Genomic DNA, 22,039 nt, shown 5'->3' with positions numbered 1-22,039 from the left:
GCTCTGCTCCAGGCTGGGAGAGTTGGGGGGGTTCAGCCTGGAGAAGAGAAGGCGAAAAAGGGGAGACCTCAGAGCCCCTTCCAGTGCCTAAAGGGGCTCCAGGAGAGCTGGGGAGGGACTCTGGATCAGGGAGGGGAGACATAGGATGAGGTGGAATGGTTTTAAAATGAAAGGGGATATTTTAGAATAGATATCAGTAAGAAATTGTTTCCTGTGAGTGTGGTGAGCCCCTGGGGCAGGTTGCCCCAAGAAGCTGTGGCTGCCCCATCCCTGGAGGTGTTCAAGGCCAGGTTGGACAGGGCTTGGAGCAACCTGGTCTGGTGGGAGGTGTCCCTGCCCATGGCAGGGGAGTTGGAACGAGATGATCTTCAAGGTTCCTTCCAACCCAACCATTCCATGATTTTATGATCCTGTGGCACTAAATTTTCTTTTTATTGATGGGATTCTCAGAGCGAAGACTAAAAGCTACAGCCAAAGGACGTAGTGGATGCAGGTGTTATCCTTTATTGATGTGGGATCCTATGGGTTATATGTATGCTATGGGGCATGCTACTAGGAAAAACGGCTTCGGTAGGAAAGATGGCGGTGGGTTTGTCCCGCCCATCCAGCTTGCTGCTTGAAGTACTTCCCAGAGCAGTGGGAGGAGTGGACTTGAACCTCTCATATGTTTCCTATTTTGGAGGCTGTCTTAATTGCTACGTTTGAAGAACATGTGTCATTGGTGTGTCCTCTTGCAGATGTGTTAAGGAGCAACTTTGCTCTTCTTCAGGGAAAGCTTGCAGGAGCCTGCCTTGGTGTGGTGATTCTGTGCAGCAGAGCTCATAAAGCCATTTTGAGGCCGAGATGGTGGGGACCCAGAGACACACATCTGCGGCATTTCCTTTTGGATAGCTCTCCATGGCACTCTCTATATGTCAGTTTGATGGTTCCGGCTCCCCAGCTCAGATTTTAGGCTCAGAAAGGCCCCACACAACTCCCTGAACATCTCCTGTAACTCCCCAACAGACCAGACCCTGTTCTGGTCTGAACCTGGAGCAACTGAAGATGTGCATCAGATAGTCTTTGAGCTTGTAAGTCCGCGTCAGTCTTTGAGCTTGTAAATCCACTGCTGAAGTCCTGCCTGCTTTAATCAGACAGGCAAAAAGCCCATGTCAGAGAAATTAGCTCCCCATCTTCCCTTGCTCCTCAGCTGATGCTTAGTTCATTCCAGCCTCAAGAGGAAACCTGTTCTTTTAGCAGATTTATTCCTGGGGTAAGCTTGAGAGGAGCTACCTCTGGCAGGATTGCCATGTTAGGCTCTTTCTGGAGATGCCCCAAAATGTGCCCACATCGCACTCAGGATTTCCAGTTGCTGTGGTAACTGATCGCTTGTCCTCCACGTGTTGTGCTGCTGAATTGTTCTAGTGCTCACTGTCAAGGAAACCAGCACTTTCATCTCATTTCCCAGGCATGGGGTGACATAAAAGCAAAGAAGAGAGGAAAATGAAGTCTGACTTTCACCCTATGTGGTTTTACCCTCTGCGTAATTCAGCCTTCCATGGGATAACTCCTGATTTGCTCCAATATACAAGGCAAAACGTTTCATGTGAGGAATCATTGGGTTGCTCATAAAATGTTGCTCGGTTCCCTTCTGTTCTTTCCCCTCCCTCCCCTCCTACTCCACACTATAGTTAATGTTTTGAAACAAGCTGGAAAGTCTTTGGAGAAAGCACCATTCTGTCCTTAACATAGCCGGGCTCAAGTCTGAACCTGGCTGAGATTTTTAAGTCCTGTCCTAATGGAAATAACGTGTTGGTTTAGAAATCAGCATACATGGGTCCATTGATGCTAAAATAGGTCCACACCAAAATATTATGCCACCACAGAATTAATTGTGGAGCTACTGTAGGGTGGAGTTTTGGCCTTGACCCCTTGCGGTTGCTGAAGGTACAAAGACATATGGGGGATATAATCAGTAAAGGTGAAATGCTGATGATTCAGCCTCATGGATTAATTTTTTAAGCTGAATTTGGTCTTGTAAGCCATCTTTGCCCCCAGGGAAGAAGGGAGTGGCTGCCTTAACATCTTTGATACTGTACTATTGATTTGGCATTGTTCGAAATTTACCCTCCCACAGAGCTGCCTCTTTCTTCTGAGAACATAGACATGGACTAAACGAAGGAGAGAAAATTAATTCAGAGTTTGTTAGGCTTCAGCACTTCTCAGAGTCGAAGACAAAAACTAGTGCAGGACCAGCAGCTACCGTCTTCGTAGAGAAGAACATGGTTCAAGAACCAAAAAGGGCTTCAACACCCAAGGCATGAAGTCCACTGTTGCAATGCCCTGTGAAAGTCAGTCCTGAATACAGACAAGAATTTCTCTGCTGCCCTACTCCTGTCATAGCTAAAGGAAATTCCAAGCCTCTTGGAAATCACCAGGCTTTCCCTCATCACCTTAGGAAGGACAGCATCCAACTGTGATGTCAGCAGAAACAAATAGATCATGTGATGTCACATCCTGGTTGCCCCTGGCAGAGAAGACGCGTTACCTATGGTGAGAACATGGAACGGGGAAGATGTCCTGAGGTGTCTGCAGAAGCATCGCGGCTCTGAGTGTTGTCAAAGAGTGTTGGTCCAAGACTGGGATTGAAATGCTGCTCCTTACCCTCTTTTGTTTAACTTCTCTGATCAGCGGCATCCATGCAGGCTTTTCTTCTCAACTGTTTACATTCAGAAGTGACCCTCAGAGCAGAACTGCTAGTAGCCCTACAGGATATACACGTATCGGTAAATGAAATAGGCCTGGGCTTATTCCTGATGGCATGTACGTCCGGCTCGTACTCCAGCCTGGTGCTGAACTCTTCCACTCCTACACCCTGAACAAGGATTTTACCCAACCTGCCCATGGGAAATGGTCTATGTGACCCCCCAAACTGCCTGGGCATTGCTCTGCAGAATGCAGGTTTGGGGAGGCTACAGCAATTACAGGGGCTTTGGAAGAGATCAGGTAGCATGGATAATTACAGACCAGTGCTTTAGCTGATGTCCTGCCCCTCTAGTTCTGTAGCACTGGCAGCGGCGCTGCTGTACGTGAGCGACGTGTCTCATTTTGTACCCAGAGTGTGGCCTCCGACCATCTTACGAGTCCTTTCTGGAGACTGGCAAGAGGATCACAGCGGGGAGGTACGCCAAGGCTGGGGAGTTCCCGTGGCACGTGAGCATCCAGAGCAACGGGAAACATATCTGCGGCGGCACCATCATCAGTGCATTGTGGATTTTAACTGCGGCCCATTGCTTTGCCAAAGAGGTGTGAGTACTCGGGGGAAGCGAAGACAGCCCAGGCGCAACGGGTTCGTAATGTCACTCCTCATGGGTGTAGGATACGTATGTCCTTGGGGTCAAGTCCAACGCGTGTGTGACTGAGCCAGAAACAGAGCCCTGAACACAGGAATTGTTTCCTTGGGGGAAAACGGGTTTATTTTTGATCAAAGGTAGTATTACAACAGAAATGTGTAGAAATCTGCATAACCAGGAGGTGCAGAAGGAGAACGTTTTGAAGGATGGTCTGAGCAGCCTTGTATAGATGTCCGTGATGCTGTTCTGATGGCCCCAAGCATTTTCTGTACATCTAAAAAGAGGTGTATTCCATTCCAGCTTATTCTAACCCCCAAACTACCTTTGCTTGCATATAACAAACACCTTTACCTCATGGAGAGTCTGATTTTAAACCAGCAGTTTCTGATAAAGCAACCCCAGGCAATGCTAAGGGGCAGAGTCCAGCCCTCTGCGAGCCCCTTCCAAAACCGCGGCAGGTCGGAGAGCTGGGGGCTGCTGGGTGACAAATGACCTGTGGCATCACAACCTGGAGCAGCTGGCTGGGGGCAGCGAGGTCCAGAGCGGCCAGCCCAGGGGCACAACGATCCCGAAGATCCAGCCCACTCCATCTGTTCATTAGCCACTGGGCTATTTATAACGTGGTTGCATTCATATTCTACCTCTGCACCTCTTTCCCCTGAAGATTAGCTTCTCCTAGAAGGGAGGGTATATTTCTACGGTATTTATAGCTAACCTGCCTCTGCAATTTGCTGAGCACCATCCCTACCCTGCTCGGCGTGAGGAGGCACCAACCTTTATAACGCAAAGCCTTCGTGTTTCCTTATGTCTGCATTGCTTCTGTTTCGTTTATAAGGCCACCAGATCTCACTGTTGTCGTGGGGGGAACTGACGTCAGCCTCCCGCTCGAAGAACATAAACCGGACAGCTTGATCCTCCACGAAAACTTTGACAGAATGAGCATGGAAAATGATATCGCTCTGGTCCTGCTCAGCGCTCCCATCGAGTTCAGTGATGAGAAAATCCCCGTCTGCTTGCCCTTCATGTATGACACCAATACGTGGCAACACTGCTGGGTTGCTGGGTGGGGAAGCACGAATGGAGGTGAGATGCTGTCTGGAGGTGCATTTGCTAACGAAGGCTGGTTTTTATCCATTTAAAGTAGATGTTCTCTCCCAGGAGGGGTTACCCACACTGACATCCTCTCCCTACCTCCCTGGTAAACACATCCAGACCCTCGCAGCCTCTGCACATCCACCAGTTCTCTGTTCAGTGCAAGAACCAGTCACCTACTGACCTCCAGCGCAACGTCCCTGGTACTCTGAGCACGCATGTTCAAGCTGAAACCTTAGAGCCACCTTTGCTCTGCAGGAACTCAGCCTTACTAAGGATGCATTTTTTGGCATCCAAAGTAAGACAAGCTTCACCCTGTTGAGCAAGTCAGGCTGTGTCTAAAATGGTGCAGAAGAAGGGAAATTAAGGTTTAGGGTTGTCTTTGGCTTAATGCCTCCATGAATCATATTGATGCAACGGTACTGGTCACCCCTCTTCTTCGCTTATTTAGGACAGCAGATTGCTATTGCTAATTGCTGTCATGTAAGCCCTAATGAAAGTAGCTCCAGCACTGATTGTGACCCAAAATGTCTATCCTGAACAAATGTCACTAAATGGCTAATGAGCGATTTCATTACTGGAAAGAGGTAATCAGGTCGGAGTGGGCAGGGTGGTGCCTTGGGGTTTCAACAGTCCCTCCTAGGATGTAGCAAGTGAATGTCCCATTTAAACCTTGCTATTCTGCTCCAAAGGGTTACTGTCTCCTCTCTGAACCTCTGCATTTTCCTTCTTAGGCTTCATTTGCCTCTCGTAATGGTAATACACAACACAACACTGTGTTATAGCTGTGAAACTCTCCCATTTCACCAAGGTAACGTGCTCTTAGAAACAGGAAAGCAGGGCGCTGCTGCAGAGCCACTCTGCAGCATGGCAGGGTTTCTCTTCAGCTAGTCTCTTTGCAAAATCCTTGGCGTGGCTACGGAGATCGGTCTCGTGCTGCTGCGTGGGCTCAGTTGACATCACTTAGACTCATAGAATCATAGAATCGTCTAGGTTGGAAGGGACCTTGAATATCATCAAGTCCAACCATCAACCAAACACTGCCAAAACCACCACTAACCCATGTCCCTCAGCACTACGTCTACCCATCTTTTCAATACCTCCAGGGATGGCAACTCCACCACTTCCCTGGGCAGCCTGTTCTAATGCTTGACAACCCTTTCTGTGAAGAACTGTTTCCTAATATCCATCCTAAACCTCCCCTGACGTAACCTGGGGCTGTTTCCTCTTGTTCTATCGCTTGTTACTAACAAGAAGAGGTCAACTCCCACCTCTCTACCCCCTCCTTTCAGGGAGCTGTAGAGAGCGAGAAGGTCTCCCCTCAGCCTCCTCTTCTCCAGGCTGAACACCCCCAGGTCCTTCTCCACCAGGCAGCTTTCCAGCCACTCCTCCCCAAGCCTGTAGCATGGCACGGGGTTATTATGACCCAAGTGCAGGACCAGGCACTTGGCCTTGTTGAACCTCACACCATTGGCCTTGGCCCATCTATTCAGACTGTCCAGATCTCTCTATAGAGCCTTCCTACCCTCCAGCAGATCAACACTCCTGCCTAACTTGCTGTCCTCTGCAAACTTACTGAGGGTGCACTCCATCCCCTTGTCCAGGTCATTCATAAAGTTATTAGAGAACTGGTCCCAGTACCGACCCCTGGGGAACACCACTTGTGACCGGCCGCCAACTGGATTTAGCTCCATTCACCACCAATTTGCACCCTGCATGAGATCAATGCGCTCAGCCCTGGCACAGCCCCCTTCTATCTGGGAGATGTTGCAGAAGAAAACCAGCAGAAGCTGAGTTTGGTGAGAGGGATGTGCAATGGTCTGATACAGGCCATACCAAAAAGTATGAGGCATTGTTCTTCGGCAGGGGAAAAATGTGTTGTTTGTCATCTCTACCAGGCTTTTGTAGGTGGACATCTCACAGATGGCACCACAAGCAGCACTAGCCTGACTCCTCTTGAGCTGCAGTCAATTAGACCTCAACAAGCAGAGCCACCTCCCTGGAGAGGCCTACATCAAAGCATTTTAATCTGTGGGCACTTCTGTGGAGTGGCCCCATCTTAGTTGGGAAAGGGACCTGACAACATCTATCTCTTAGATCTTCCCTTTGAGTCCCACCTTCCTGAAGGTGCTGGGAGGATTTAGCTCAGTGAAATATGGAAGAAGTGAGTTTCTGAAAACCTGTAGGTCTCCTCCTCCCCAGCAGCAACATCCTCCAAAAGTCAGTTTTATCCTTCAGACTCAGATTCACTTTAAAAAGAAATGTGGGTTAGATGAGCGGGTTTTCCAAGTAGCCCTGCATATTTTTTGTCGCTTGCTGGTGCCCACTGCGATTTCTGTTTTCCCATCTTAAGGGAAGAATAAAGTAGTTATTTCCATTGCGTACTGAGAGCCACTTTGTGAAAAATACAGCTGGTCCCCTGTGTGAGGCATGGCCTCAACAGCCTCCCCAGAAAGCATGGGGATAACAACATCATCTGTTCTGGGGAAAGCTCAGTGGCCTTTCCTCCACAGGGCTTGCACAGGACCCCATGAAGAGTCCCTCAAACTGAGTTCCCCAGAAACGCGAGGGAGAAACCCCAAGTGTGCAGCTGAGCTCATCTCAGGTCATCACCAAGACCAGCAGGATAAGCCATCCCTCTGGGAGTTCTTCCAGCTGTACCACATCCCAGAGCTCATCTACAAGAATAAGTGATTTTTAAGAATCCCATTTAGCAAGCCTCCACTCCCCAGGATTTCAGCTTTGCCCATTAACACCTCCTCCCTCTCTACCTACCCACCCACCTCCTAGTCTGGCATAAAGTCAAGAGCATAAAGTTATCTCTGCTAACATTTGGACAGCCCCTGTAAGCCCTCATGACCATATGGTTGTGCCTTGAGAGCCTTTTGCCCTGAGAAGCCTTACAAATTCAGCCGAGAGCAGTCCCAAGGGTTAGTCTCTGTCTCTGGTTTCACCCTTAGAAGCCTGTGTTGTTCGGCAGGGTTTGTTAATCGTTCGCTTCTCTCTTGATGGTCAGTGGTGGCGGTGCCAGCATCCCGCGTGCTGCAGAAAGCGCGGATGAAGCTCATCAGCAGGGAGCAGTGCTTGGAGCGCATCCCCGAGCTGGTGGAGAACGTGCTGTGTGCTGAGCTGGAGAAAGGAGAAAGAGGCGCCTGCCAGGTAAAGTAAACGGGCTGCTGGATGGCCATGCTGCCTACAGGGTCACAGAGACATTGGAGGAGAAGCGCCTTCACTTCAGGAATGAGCATTGATCCTTTCCACGGCTTCCTGGGGCTACTAAAGCTCCTCTGCAGGAGGCCAGGTCAGGATGCCCAGGGGCCGAGGAACTGTCTACAAAGGCATATTGACCCAGGCAGTGGGGGTACAGGGCTTTTGGGGTCAGAAAGTAGTGATGGTGCTGGAAATGAATCGCCTTGTTGAGCAGGTGAGCCTCTCCTCACGCTCTCCCCCTGCCCTGATTCCCTCCCTGCAGCAAGAGAGACAGGAGCTCTGCAAGGGACACCGCGAGCAAGGTGGGCAAGGGAAAAGGGTGGCTTCCAACAAGTCCCCTTGGATGAGAGAGTGTTGGATGGCTCTGGGGACAGGAATTCAGACTTACATCTCATAGAAATTTAAAAACACGGTGTCTGCTCTGGCCAAGGTGTGCAGTGGTGGGAACAGTGGGAGGAGAGGTCTCATGCCACTGCAGAGAGGGCTCAGCACAGCATGGGCTGTGTCTTCCTCCTGCCTGGTGTCCCCTCAGCCCTGGGCCGGGCAGTGCTGCTCTATCGCCAGGTTAAATACTGAAAGGAGACAGGAAAGTTTGTCCAGGATGGTCAAAGCAAAAGAATGGGGTGGGAAATTGAGTCCAGGAGCTTTTAATTTGAATATTATAAACCTGTCTCAGGTGAGGTCTTGACTCTGATGAAAATGTCCTTTGATGGCAGGTTTGTCTGTGGGTGTCAGAACTAGTTGCATCTTATTGCAATGAGTTAGTGATATCGGCTGATGACTTTTGAAGGTAAATAGTAGAGTTCAAGCAGTATTTGATCTCAAGGACTGCTAAGGGGAGAAAGCTGAGACAAACACCCAAATGTGGGAAGACCTCACTGAGAATTTGTGCTCTCAGAACATATTCCACCTGCAGGACCACTGCCCTGGTGTCAAACAAAGTCTGAAAGACAAAACCCACCTTTTCTTTCATAGCATCCTCCTCTGGGTGCCTGATAAGGACTGTGAGCTCCCTGCAGCCTCTGCTTCAGGACTAAGGTCTCCGTCCTCCACTGGGCAAGGGTTTTCTTGGACGTGTGCTTGTGTTTGCAGGGTGTTGCAGCTGGTGAAGGGTCTGGAGGACAACTCTTATGAGGAATGACTGAGGGACCTGGCGGTGTTCAGCCTGGAGAAGAGGAGGCTGAGGGGAGACCTTCTCGCTCTCTACAGCTCCCTGAAAGGAGGTTGTAGAGAGGTGGGGGCTGACCTTCCTGGTGACAAGTGATAGGACAAGAGGAAATGGATTCAAGTTATGGCAGGCAAGGTTTAGATTGGATATTAGGAAAAAAATTTTCACTGAAAGGGTTATCAAACATTGGAAGAGGCTGCCCAGGGAGGTGGTGGATTCCCCATCCCTGGAGGTGTTTAAAAAAAGGGTAGAGGTGGTAGTTGGGGACATGGTTTAGAAGTGGTTTTGTCATGGTAGGTTAATGGTTGGACTTGATCATCTTAAAGGTCCCTTCCAACCTCAGCAATTCTATGATTCTGTGATTCTATGGGGGGACAGATGGGCAGACACATGTATGCACAGCTTCATCCTGCAGGAATCCTTTGTTGAGGGCACTAAACCAACACCCAGGACAGAGAGACATCCCCTGCCCTTTAGGCAAAGGCAGTGGGGACAGGGACCATGGACCACAGAGCCATTGTGATCCGGAGCCTGTGGCTGGGCAGCGGAGGGGAAGCTTTGCTTTACGAAATCATTTTTTTAATTATCCAGAGAGCATCTGTCTCCGAAACCATTCATCTAGTGACTTTCACCTCCATTAAATTCAATCAAAAATTTTAAAAAGAAAACTGCCACAGGATAACATTAACATGATTAAAGAATGCACTTCCCAGCCCAGCCTTAAGTTCTGCGGCTGAATTATGCTGGTGAAACAGCAAGAGCACTCGTACCCAGCAAAATGAATCTCCTGTATTCAGAAAGATGATGAGGGTGCTATTTTGATCTACAATGATGTTAGAGTTGTCTGAGAAATGAACTCAAAATGTGAGCTTTCCGAGCAGTGGAAGTACGCGCCGACTGCACGTGTGATAATGCTCATAACCCAACAACTGCCCTCTTTCAGTGGAAGCTTCACCAAGCAGAAACCTGCTGCAAACTGAAACAATGAGAGCAAGACAAAACCGTACCCGTGGCTAGTGGAGCTCTTTGGGAGTGAAATGGGTGACACAACTTTTCATCGGAATTTGACAATTTGCTGGAGGGGAAGAATTTTGCCAATGGAGGGTTTTCTGGGAAGCACTGATTGAAGTCGGGTAGGGCACATTTCAGCCTTGCTAGGTCCAAATTTCTTGCTAGAAATCTGGTGGTTTGCCCATAGTAGACTGCCTGGTAATGAAATAGGAGACCAGGTCCGAACCTGATGCTTGCCCTGCAGCATGGACCACTGGACACCTGATTCATCTGCCCTCTGCAGGTAGTGCGGCAGGTAATGCAATCTATCGAGCTACGCTTGTCTACAGAAATTATGGGGTTTGTGTCAAATGAGAGTGAGGCCAGATTTCAAAATACCTAAATCCTTTACAAAGTCAGTGCTGTCAAGTAGGTAGAGCAGCCCTGGGCATAGTTTTCATCTGTGCCAACTAGCTGTGTCCTGGATGATTTCCAGACACAGCTCAAGCTGTTGCATGGGTCAGGAGCCACCCACAATAGAATCATAGGAACATAGAATCAATCATAGGATCATAGAACAGTTTGGGTGGGAAGGGACCTTTAAAGGCCATCTAGTCCAACCCCCTGCCACGGGCAGGGACATCTTCAACTAGACCAGGTTGCTCAAAGCCCTATACAACTTGGCCTGGAATGTTTCCAGGGATGGAGCAGGATCACTTTGGACCCTGGCAACCCAGTTTAGAGGCCAGGAAGGAGCAGCAGCACCTGGAGATGCTGAGCTTGCTGGTGTGGATGTGGTCCCAGTAAACCTGGAAGCCATGCACTGCACAGATGTATAATCTGTCTGGACATGAAGTAGATAAAAGCCTTATGTTAAACTTTTCTGAGTTTTGTTCATGTCCAAAGCCAGGCTACGTTGGGCAAGTTGCATCCAGACCCAAGGTTGTAAAGCCACGTGATCCTGATCTGGATCCAAAGGATTACCGTCCTAGTTCTTATCACTGTGTGCCATATGTGTGCTAGATTTTTCCCCATTGCAGCCAGCTGGTTTACATGTAGCAAGTCTTCACCAAGGCATCTTGTAGAAGTTTTATTCTTCTGACCACCGCCTTAATACTCCCATGTGGCAACAGGACATGAATAGAAAGGCTGAGACATTTCACCAGCTGCCATCGTACTAGTACCAGACAAGACTAATTTGTGGATTACTGACCATATTCCTGTAATAACTCAAGGAGATGAAATAGCAGAGCTCACGAGTATTTGTACTTTAAAAAAAAAAAAGAAATCCATTCACTTAAAAGAAAAATCTATTGTATACCAATTCCCTAGCGGTTCTGCAGACAAATATATAGATTGACTGTGAATTAACACTAACAGGATCTGTAATTGACTTATAGTTCTATTTAGTCATAAACATTAGCATTAATGGATGTTCATGGGGTACAAGTGCTAAAGAACAGACACTAGAGATGCCCTATGTGTTATTTTTTTGTGTGCTGCATTTCTTCCATGACCCTATGAACCACAATTGATGTCTAATTCCTTGCTTTCTTAAGCATCTTTTGTTAGGCTCTGATGCAATGGTAACTTGAACAATAATTAGAGTAGAAGGGACTCACAAAGCAAATGCCTCTTCAGTGTCTTGCCTAGCCAGACAAAATTCAGTAAATGGCCCAATTATATTTCAGAGAGTTTCTGCACAGGAGGTCTGTGGGGGTAGCTCAGCGCTGTGGTGATTAGGACGGAGCGTGTTCAGCTGGAAGTCACAGTTCACGTACAGTTCAGGTCAGCAGCAGATGAAGGGGGGCCCAGTCCCTGGCCTGACTTTCAGGGGAAGGAATCATTGCGTGGCCACAAACAAGCAGTGGGATGGTTCCAGCTCAGCATCACCGTGCTCTATACTGTCCTCTGGCGTAGGGTTGATCTGAGCCACGAGCTGAAGGTATCTACACCCTTCCACCTACCGTAGCCAGAGGTGATCTTGGCTATGCCTGATAAATATCTGAAAAGATGCTAGGATGCTCCTGGGGCTCGGGGTTTTAATTTAGGTCTGGGAAAAAGGCAGAGAAGGACTTCTTCACCTGTGATATGTCCTGCCCGCATATACTACCAGCAGTTTGGAAAGGGCAAATTCCTTTCCAGCATCTGGGATGCTCAGGGCTCTCACCCTACACACCTATAGCAATAGCAGTTGTTGTTGTACAACCCTGGGTGGGATCTACCTGGCCAGATACAAATGTCTTTTCTATAGCCATCTGCATCTGCCAAATCCTCTTTCTATCAATGGGGAAGACAAAACCACTTCTGACACGTGAGACATTGAGACTGATTAACCATCTATTTTAAAATAATTCTAATTTAAAATAATTTAACCATCTATTTTAAAATAATTATCTGTATGAGTGCTTATTGCTCCCCATTAACTAGAATTAAGTCCAAGGTGCCTAGCTCACAGGGAGTCACATAGCTCTGAGGTAGGACCGTTAACTACATGTCATTTTAGATGACACCCACCTGGAGTACTGCATCCAGCTCTGGAGTCTCCAACATAAGAAAGACATGGACCTGCTGGAGCATGTCCAGAGGAGAGGCATGAGGATGATGCGAGGGCTGGAGCACCTCTCCTATGAGGAGAGGCTGAGAGAGTTGGGGCTGTTCAGCCTGGAGAAGAGAAGGCTCCGGGGAGATCTTATTGCCGCCTTCCAGTGCCTAAAGGGGTTCCAGGAGAGCTGGGGAGGGACTTTTTACTGGGGCATGGAGTGACAGGACGAGGGGGAATGGCTTTAAACTGGAAGAGGGCAGGTTTAGATTAAACATTAGGCAGAAGTTTTTCCCTGTGAGGGTGGTGAGGCACTGGAACGGTTTGCCATGGAGGCCCCATCCCTGGAGGTGTTGAAGGCCAGGCTGGAGGTGGCCTTGGGCAACCTGGGCTGGTGGGAGGTGTCCCTGCCCATGGCAGGGGGGTGGAACTCGATGATCTTCAAGGTCCTTTCCAACCTAAACCATTCTATGATATCCCAGGATATCTTGTTGGCATCCCACTTCCTCCTGTCTCAAACGATGCCCCGGTGCCAGTAATGTAGCTGCACTAAGACCTTGACACTTGCACTGGGAACACCAAGATATGTGATCAGTGGAACTCACCCCTCGCACCCACACTTAGCCTGTGCATGGGAGTACTAAACCCGTGCAGATGTGGCAAAAGCCCTTTACAAGCTCTTGCATTCCTTTTACTGGTGCTAACGTGGCTCCAAAACTGCAGAGGAAGACTTGTGAAACAGAATTTTTTGAAAGAAAAAACTCTGCAAGTGAGAAGTGGGACCATAGAGGTAAGTTATCAGAGATGCCAGGAAAAGGTCACAAACCAGGGAAGCCTGATCAATCCCGCAGTCTCTTCAGAATACGTGAACAGAGGTGGATAGATGATGGTGTGATTGCAGGCTGTAGGGATGGAGATTATCTGTATGAGATCCGAGGTTTAGACCCTTCTGCCTATCAGACAAAGGTGTGCTGGGGGTCGGGGGTCAAAGCTAACCACATTTCAGTTCAAAGTTATTACAAACTATACAAAATGACTTTACTGTTGTACCGTACTTTAATATTGAAGAGAGTGATCCACTCTCCATCCTTGTGGTGGATTCTCCACTGCTGAACTGTCACTAACATGACAAGGTGGATTTTTTTTTTCCTGTAAGGGACAGATCGCTTTAAGCAGGAAGGTATCCTGTGAAGCCCCAGAACAAAGCAGTAGAAAGGTGTTTCTGCATTTGCAGGCTCTGAAATTTGCTCCTGAAGGCTGCTTTGATGTGCAGCTCACAAGAATTAGAACACTTGTCCCGTGTCCCATGGTTTTATAGGGCTTTCATCATTCGATCATTTTATGATAGGGGCAGACAAGGAAACACATTCAGGCTGTGGTGGTTTAATTCTTTCATCTGTCAAAACCATTCCTTCCTATTGCAAGGGTCTGGGATGTTGATGATGTCTCCCGTCTCTTCTGCTTTCTTCTTCTGGGTTGTAGCTTTTGGTTCCTCAAACTGAAGCTGTTTGGTTTGCAGCAAGGAGGTCCAGCATCACTTTGTGTGCCTGGTGAGTGAAGCTGTGGGGAGCAGAACATCTCTGGATCCGGCTGAACAGGGAAACCTACTTTGTGCTTGCCCCGGAGTGGGGGACTGGGTGCGATGACTCAGAGGAGATGCTTCTCATTCAGTTCCAGTGAGTCAACAGGGCTTTAAGGGAACGTTGTGACTCACAGACAAATTTAAATTCTTTGAAGGAGTCGACAAGCATGTGGCAGAGGGTGATCCAGCTGATATAACACGCTGAGATTTCCAAAACTCTTTTAATGAGATTTGTCACCAAAGGCTGTGGAGAAACTGTACTGTCGTGAAGTAGAAGGGCTTCGGTTTGAAACGGAGGCAACATGGAGAAGGATTTGGTGGGAGAGGGGGCTCACAAGGGAAGTTGTGTTGGCACCTGTGCAAGGAATTGTGATGTTCAAGGAGGGCAAACGCTGAGACAACCAGGTCGGCCGATGCCACAGCATTGTTCAGAGCGGTGGAAATTAAAACTGTGCAGAGGTGCAGCGGGATCTCATTATTCTGAGTGACTGGAGGTTAAAACAGCAGATGCAGCTCGCTGTTGATAAAGGCAGAGTAATGAATGTAGGGGGAAGCAACTCCAGCTGTACGCATGCAATAATAGGCTCTAAATTAGCTATTACCATGTAGGAAGATCTTGGAGTAACTGTGGATAGTCCTTCAAAAACATCAGCACGAGGGTCTGTGGAGGTCAAAAAGGCAACAAGAGCATTAAGAATTATTAGGACAGGAATAAGTAGCAAAGCAAAAAGCGTGTTATGCCAGGGCAGTAATCTTGGGAGCCTGCATCTTGTGTGCTGTGTGCGATTCCCGTCCACCCCACCTGAGAACGGAGGAGTAGTTTTAGAAAAGGAGAGGAGTAGAGTAGGAAGGATGAACAGGGAAACAGAACGGCTTCTGGCAGAAAGGGGAATAACAGAGCAGAGCTCTGAGGCTTGTAAAAGACATGTCGGATGGGGATATGACACAGATTTCTGAAGTCATGAGCAGCAAGGAGAAGACAGTCAAGAGCTGTCCTCTTGTCACTACTGCTCAAAACACACGAAGGAGGGGGTGTCAGACGGCTGTATCAGGCAGCAGATTTAAAACAAAGAGAAGGAAGTGTTTTTTCATCCAACGGATAATTAAACTGTGGAAGTCACTGACCAGGATGTTGTGGGTATTTATCCTAAGGGATAAATGGATTCAAAAAGCAATTAGATAACTTCCTGGATGAAGATCTCTCTAAGGCTATTAACCACTTTGATGTAACTACCACTCTGTAAATACTTGCCCTGCTTCTCATTCTCCTTCCCTGCACACTGGCTACAGACGACTGTCAGAGACAGGACTCTGGGCCACAGGGGTCTTTGCCCAGATGCACCATAACTGCCTTTAATTCCGTGCCACCATAGTCACTGATGGACCCTGCTGACATCTGCGTGGATGGAGTTGGGCGGTCTTGTTTTCCCATCTTCCAGCAAGCGGTTGGAGAGACAGAGAAGCTGAAGGCTCTGACTTGAGATCTTGAAGGGATCCCATGAAAGGAGTCTGGGTCCCCTGTGTTACCTGGTTCTTTTTCAATACCAGCATGCTAAAAATGGCCATAGCCTCCTTCCTTCCACCTTTCTCTAAAGATGGCTTGTTCATGCTGAAATAACTGAAGAAATCATCTGTTTGCAAAAGCCTTCCCTTCCTGCAGCCAGGGCAGCTCTGATGGCAAGTGGTGTTATTCACAGGCCGATTCTCTCCAATTTACACAGAGGTTACCAACGTGGAAATGAAACCAGCAATGACTTGCAAGGACTGTGTATCCACCTAATGAGTATCAGATGGGTTGTTCTCCCTCCCCCAGAACTTTTCCCACCTAAGAAGATTTATATGGCCGAACGTGTTTGTTCTGATCAATTGCCATGTTGCAGACACGAATACAAATACGAAAGGAAGAAGATTACACTCTTCATCCAAAGCCCACTAAAGTCAGCAGAAAGGCTCCTGATGTTCACAAAAAGGCTTTGGCCGTGGTGGAAAGGATGAAACTTTTGATCAGCATCAGTGAACAAAGTGCCTTGTTAGTCGGTGACAGTTTTTATACAAGCCAGAACTATTTATCAGTGAATATATCGTTGCTCTCACCTCTCCTAATGGGAGGATTAACATGCCATTGTGGAAGGCGTGAGGTCAACACCAGCTCTGATTTGATGTCGTTGCTTTTCACTCATCTTCTAGTTGAGAAAAAACATGCAACAGAAGCAAAGATGCTATTTTTAGGGGTTTGGCTGTCCAGAAACTTGGCGCTCAGTCTGAAGAGCAGGAGCAGGTATCTGGTGTGTGTTGCTGACCTGTATTTCACCACCAGGATTCAGGAGGCTGAAAGCAGCATTTAATAAATTCTTCGATCTTCAGAGTCGTTAACCTGAGCATTCATTAAATTAGTGCTACTGGAAACATCACAGAGCTGAGATAATTGTACCAGTGCTCCAAACTCGCTCCTCCTACACGAGGATGGAAAACCTTGGGCCAACATTTTTGAGAGCTTAAGGTGGATACGGGGATATTCAGAAGTGTCCAAGAACTGAGTTTATTTTCTCTGTCTTTAGCCCTGGAAAAAACAGGCTACTGATTCATCTGGGCTACTGCTATAATTATGTGAGCAAAATCATCACATGGAGAGGATGAGTTACCCACTTTGCGATAAAATCGTCGAGTTAAATAGCTGAAGTTAAGAGAAATGGCATGTTAGAAGTTGCACCCATGAAGCAGACCGTCTCAGCCCACGTGGGAAGGGATCTGAAGTGGGATTTGGTTGGATCGGGGCTGGTGGATTAGAGAAATGGATTTGCAGCTGCTGCCTGGGTTTTCACAGCATTGCCTAACTCCCTCTCTGCCCAGGTTTTAAATTGCTTTCCGCAGCTGACAGTCCCCCTCGCCCTGCAGACAGCTCTCCCTTTCCTCACTGACTGGGCAGAGCACAAAACAAATGTGATTAAAGGGGCAAAGAGGGAAAATCAGATCTGATTTGAGAGGAAATGTATAGTTTATATAGTATAGGATGTATAGTTTAAATAGGGGTTCCTGGCTCTGCCATTGCCCGTGCAAATCCCTTTTCTGCTGTGGTTTTCTCAGCTGTGAAATACGATAAGACTTTCCCCCCGAGGAGAGTCACAAGGTATCAGGAATTAACTGGTATCTAAGTGCCCTGGGAGAAAGGTCCTTTGCAAGTGTGAACAGCCTCCAAATTGAACACTCTGAAACCGACCTGCCCCGATGGTATGTGGGGGCTCTGCCAGGGCTAAAAATCTCCTGTGCTGGGAAAAAAACGGCACGACGCATCCCGACGTGTCACCGACGAGGGATCGTCAGCCCTTGCTGCGTCACTGCCTTGCAGACGGCTCCCACTCTCTCGACTTCATTTATTATCTTTGTGTAGGAGGCTCGAAGCATCTTCCTTTCGCTACCAGGATAATACGTTTGGCCTGTTCCTGCCCTGAGGGAATTAGCAGTAAAATTCCCAGTAATTTAATTGCGCGCACAGCCGAGGAGATGTTCATTCATTCAAACAGGATGCCATTGCCAAGGACACCAATAACGCATGGATCCAAGGTCACTGCAAGGTCACTAGTGCGATTCACACAAATTCTTGGCTGAAACAGGGTCGGGAAACGTCTGTAGATCCTGAGTCTGAAGAGGTTCCAGCAGCACCAGTTGAGATGCAGACACGTAGCTACAGTAACACCATTTCAGTGCAAACAGTATTGAATTTACGGGTTGGACTCTACGATCTTAAAGGTCTTCTCCAACCTAAATGATTCTATGAATGCTGAAGCAACACTTGCTCTGTATTTATCTGCATTTTCCCCTCCTCTAGGCATGTTGAAGCAAAAAGAATAATAGAAAAAAACAAATAAGAAAGATAAACAAATTGATGACCTGGGCCTTCCATCTAGTGAAGTGAGTTGAAATTCAGCCATAAACTTTAGTGGGTGCTGATGAGTTGCACGGGAGACTACAGCTGCTTCCTTACTCATTAATTAATTAATGTGTTAGCTCAGGGTAGCTGCTGGCAGAAGGGGGTTCATACATTAATGACAAAGACATTTCTCAAAGTAGCGTGCAAAGTGGGAAGGGCAGCAATTCCCAGGAAAGCTGACTGTCTTGGGAAATGGGTTTGTATGGAATTTATTTGCCACGTGTACTGGGATAGGGTAGAAAAAGATTCAAACCCACCGTGGAAGGAAAATCATTTTGAGTAGGGGCTGCACAGCACTTAATGTACACAAGTGTCAGAAAAGTGGTTTACCTGGCTGGGTGGATTTTGTGCTGGTTTCTTTTCTCCTTCGGGTTGTATTGGGAGATGGCACACGCAGAGGTCATACGGGCAACTGGATGTGCTCTCGGTGTTCAAGCTACAGTGGCCACCAGAAGGACATTCCTCTTTGCAGGGTGAGGGCAACGTGCATTGGAAGGCTTGCACGCACTGGGTGAGTGAAGGTTGCCCTTCCAGTAGCAGGCAAGTTTGCGGTGAAATTAGTGTGGTTGCAAAAAGGATTTGTCAGGATTAGTGCTCATCTCCTGTCCAATTTCTGCATGCTAGCCCCCAAAATGAACAGTGGCACCTACATGCACCAGTTTTGCAGAGAAGTCAAGGACTGAATGAGCAGTCACAGCAAATGTCCCTTTTCACTGCTGGATGTTGTCTCTTGGTGACAGGATTCAGGTATCCTTCTGGGGCCACAAGAGCTGTGGATAAGGCTGAGAAGGACAGGGCACTGCACTGAGCCAGAGCTTGTGGTTGATCTCCTCCTCTTACCTTCTGTATCTGTTTATTCTCCAGGGATCTCAGGGCTGATTTGTTCCCTCAAATCTTCACGAACTCGGGACAGTCTGATTTTCCCAGTCTGCCTGTGGGATGCAGCTGCTGTGAGATACCTGAGGTTTGATCCTGCTGTAACATCTTCCTTATGCCATAGGTGGACAGCGGGGGACCTCTGGTTTGCAGCTACTGGAACACCATGAAGTGGTTTCAGGTTGGCATCGTCAGCTGGGGAGAAGATTGTGCAGAAAAGCCAAACCATGAGATCTTAACATCTGTTTACAGCTACCGAGGCTGGATCGAGACCGAGACAGCCATAAGGGGGAAACCTTTCTTCATTGAAGGCATGGATAACAATGGAAATGCCAGGGTGGTTCCTTCCAGGGCTGAGACACATCTGGTGTTTCTTGAGTATTCTTTCCTTTTATTTATCTCTTTCATAGCATTTAGATTACTCTAGAGAAGATTTTTCTAAACATAATAAAAGTCAGAACTACCATCGCGTTCTTTTGCTGCTGACCTGTATAGTTATGTCTCAGGTCAACCTGCTCCATCTCACAGATGTGGATACAGACACTAAAATGAGATGCCACATTGAGACAGGGAAGCGATGGAGAGGCCGGAGAGGTGAAATGAGAGAGCTGGGACACAGATAAGAGAAGCCATACTCTTCTGAAAAACACAGGTTTTCCATGCTGGTGGGTCACATCAGGCCCAGTTCTTTGCTAAACTCACATGCGAAGAAAAGATGTGGCATCTGAAGGAGCTGCACGCCTCAGAAAGCTGAAACCCTAAGAAAGGTCTTAGCTTATTCCATAGCTCAGCTGTTGGTAGGATAGTTCTGGGTTAATACCTCTTACAGCTAACTATTAGCTGAACTAATGCATCTTCTATCTTGCAGCTGGGCCAAGCTAAGAGCATCTTCAGAGACCACAGCAGCTGCTCAGGTGATATTTGAAGCTCCTGGGACATGACTACATGTCAAATTCAGTGTCTCCTTAAGCTAGAAAAAGGACTAGAAATTTTGGGGACAGTGTTGGAAAGTGTAGCATCATATAAATAATCAGTCTTATTTACCTGACTTGCAAATGCTGAGTTTTGGTTGTTAAAGGCAATAGTGAAAAATCTGTCTGGCTGAAGAGCACTGTTTCTGACCTATCCATAAAATTCTGTCTGTAGAAACCCCTTGACTTTGTAATTAGCTAAAATTAATCCCTTGCAAATAAATGGTACATCAAAAGGAAACAACATTTGTTTTTTCTCTTTTAGAGGCCTTTTGCATGTGTTGCTGAGGGGTCCGCATCCCAGCCTGAGGGATGAGCTGGTCCTTCATGCAACTCGTTGACCTTCATTGCTTCTCCAGCAACGTGCATCGCAAGATGCGTTCTGGTCTTTGCAAGGAGGTTGCTTCTCTTGGAAGTGATGGGGAAGGAGGCAAGCAGCAAGGTCTCCTTCATGTCCCACCTTTGCAACAGCATAAAAGCACCTGTAATTTGCAGCAATGATAAAACTCAGTGAATGTGCAATGGGACAGAACCTCACAAATTGGTTTTAATTACCTTGATATTTTCTGGCTAGCTGGTGGAGAAGCCTTGTAAATGAGAATTAATTCATCTACCTTAAGCTAATGCAAACCCATCTTGGCATAAAAGTCAGACTTTATTTTCTGTGTTATCTGAGCAGAAAATAATGCTTAATTATTATTAGTTCTGAGTAATGCTTATGAAAATTGCTCCACATTAATTTCACATGGCTGACTGGCTAATGGATGCATAAGGGTCTTGTAACCCTTTGCAAAAAGACTAATAAAAGCTAAAAACAAGGGGAATATATTACTTTAGCAGCTATTAGTAGTAGACAGTGTCTGTTGGCATTAATACCTATATTTATTTTCCTTTCTATTAATAATATATCAACAGATTCTAGAAGCTGTGGCAGGCACTGGACATCAGGAAATATTTCCTAATGCTGCAATCTATTCAGCTGCAGAACTGTTTCCCCCAAAGGAAATGAGAGATGTCCTCCTGCTTGAATTACTTTAATGTGGGGATTGTAGGGAGCACTTTCTTGTACAGCACAAGGCATGGAAAAAAAACCTGCTCTTACAGGGAACTGTGAAAGGACCCAGTGGGTCTTTCCCATCAGTAGCATTTACAAACTGGTAACGGTCGGTGTTAGATGTGGGTGGTGCGACTTAGTGGTTACAGCAGGGCACTGCTGCTATGGGTTTTGATCCATCCTGCTGCTCGTTTACGCAATGGCCTTGGGGAAAGAAAGTTTGTTCTTCGTGCCTCAGTTTCCCTACTTGTAAATTGAGGTAGTGAGAGTGGTTCATTTTGCTACACGGAAGCATTAGTTTTGCAAATTAAGACCAGCTATGTCGCTGCAAAGGAATAAACAGGAAAGAGACTTTTTTGTCCTTATTTAAAACATCATAAAATTCATTACAGCAAATTCATCTTTGCTACTACATACACTGTTCAATAATTAGGGCGAGAAAGGAAATGTTTTTTTAATATTTCTCTGCTGTAAGTAGGTCTGATGAAAGCAAGTCGATGCTGTGTCTTGCTTGAAAGGTATTTGTGTTTTGAGAGAGCACATCGCTTTTGCGTATGGATTTGATGGGAACGTGTTGGAGTCATGCAAAATCAAAATGCAATATATTGGCTTTGTCATTGACATTTCAGTGTGACCCATTAATTTTTTAAGCTTTATAACATTGGTGTACTATACTTCATATGTTATTGTGTTCTGTATTTGTAGGTTTAGATCATCTAAGTGAAAAGTTTCCAAACTGAACTACCTCAACTTTTTATGCTTCACGCAGTATTTTGGGATGTTCACTTTTTGTCTTAATTTGCAGCTCATTCCTTATTGCCCCTTCCCTCTTTCCAGATACCTCTTCCTCATGTCCTGTCAGCCCAATGGAGGGCATCGAGCAGTCTGGGCAAAAGAAACGTATCTCTTTCAATACTCTTTGCTCAATGAGCAAAGCTGGCCAACAGAAAACAAGAGGCTACCGCATGGAGCATGATGATGCAAAGCAGGGCACCAAAATATAGGTTTTGTTCTCAGCACTACATCTTTAGCAGCAAATACCAGAAGAGAAGGCGGCTATGGAAATGCTTAGACACCCAAGGAAACATCCATAAGAGAATTCAAGGGACAAAACTATGAGGATATGGGTATGCAAGGAAACAGAGAAGAGGCCTCACTTGAACCTTTTGCTAAGGAGATAAGAACAAAAGCACCTCCCATGAGTACTGCAGACAGAAATCTAAAATCCTCTACCAAAGTCATTTTGGCTTGGTTCTGCAGAAATTAAGGGCCCTGTGTATATATATGTGTGTTT

General features: G+C 46.9%; 1 protein-coding gene across 1 annotated transcript; it reads left to right on the top strand.

The window, feature by feature from the left end:
- Window positions 1–579: 579 nt before the first annotated feature.
- Window positions 580–19,147, top strand: PRSS55 (protease, serine, 55). The gene is made up of 6 exons (XM_009887954.1): window positions 580–585; window positions 2,618–2,765; window positions 3,098–3,287; window positions 4,168–4,415; window positions 7,456–7,583; window positions 18,845–19,147. The coding sequence occupies exons 1-6, from the start codon at window positions 580–582 to the stop codon at window positions 19,145–19,147; spliced, it is 1,023 nt and encodes a 340-aa protein (XP_009886256.1).
- Window positions 19,148–22,039: the final 2,892 nt, after the last annotated feature.

Source organism: Charadrius vociferus, unplaced genomic scaffold (assembly GCF_000708025.1).
Source record: "Charadrius vociferus isolate BGI_N301 unplaced genomic scaffold, ASM70802v2 scaffold36, whole genome shotgun sequence".
Classification (NCBI taxonomy): Eukaryota; Metazoa; Chordata; class Aves; order Charadriiformes; family Charadriidae; genus Charadrius; species Charadrius vociferus.
Note: the sequence above shows the minus strand (reverse complement) of the source record. Positions and strands in the feature narration are given on the sequence as shown.

Excerpts from the sequence above, each read along its gene's own strand:
- PRSS55 (XM_009887954.1), top strand. Across the intron at positions 2,766-3,097 it reads TACAGGATATACACGTATCG|AGTGTGGCCTCCGACCATCT; the intron begins GTAAATGAAATA and ends TTTTGTACCCAG. Across the intron at positions 7,584-18,844 it reads GAGAAAGAGGCGCCTGCCAG|GTGGACAGCGGGGGACCTCT; the intron begins GTAAAGTAAACG and ends CTTATGCCATAG.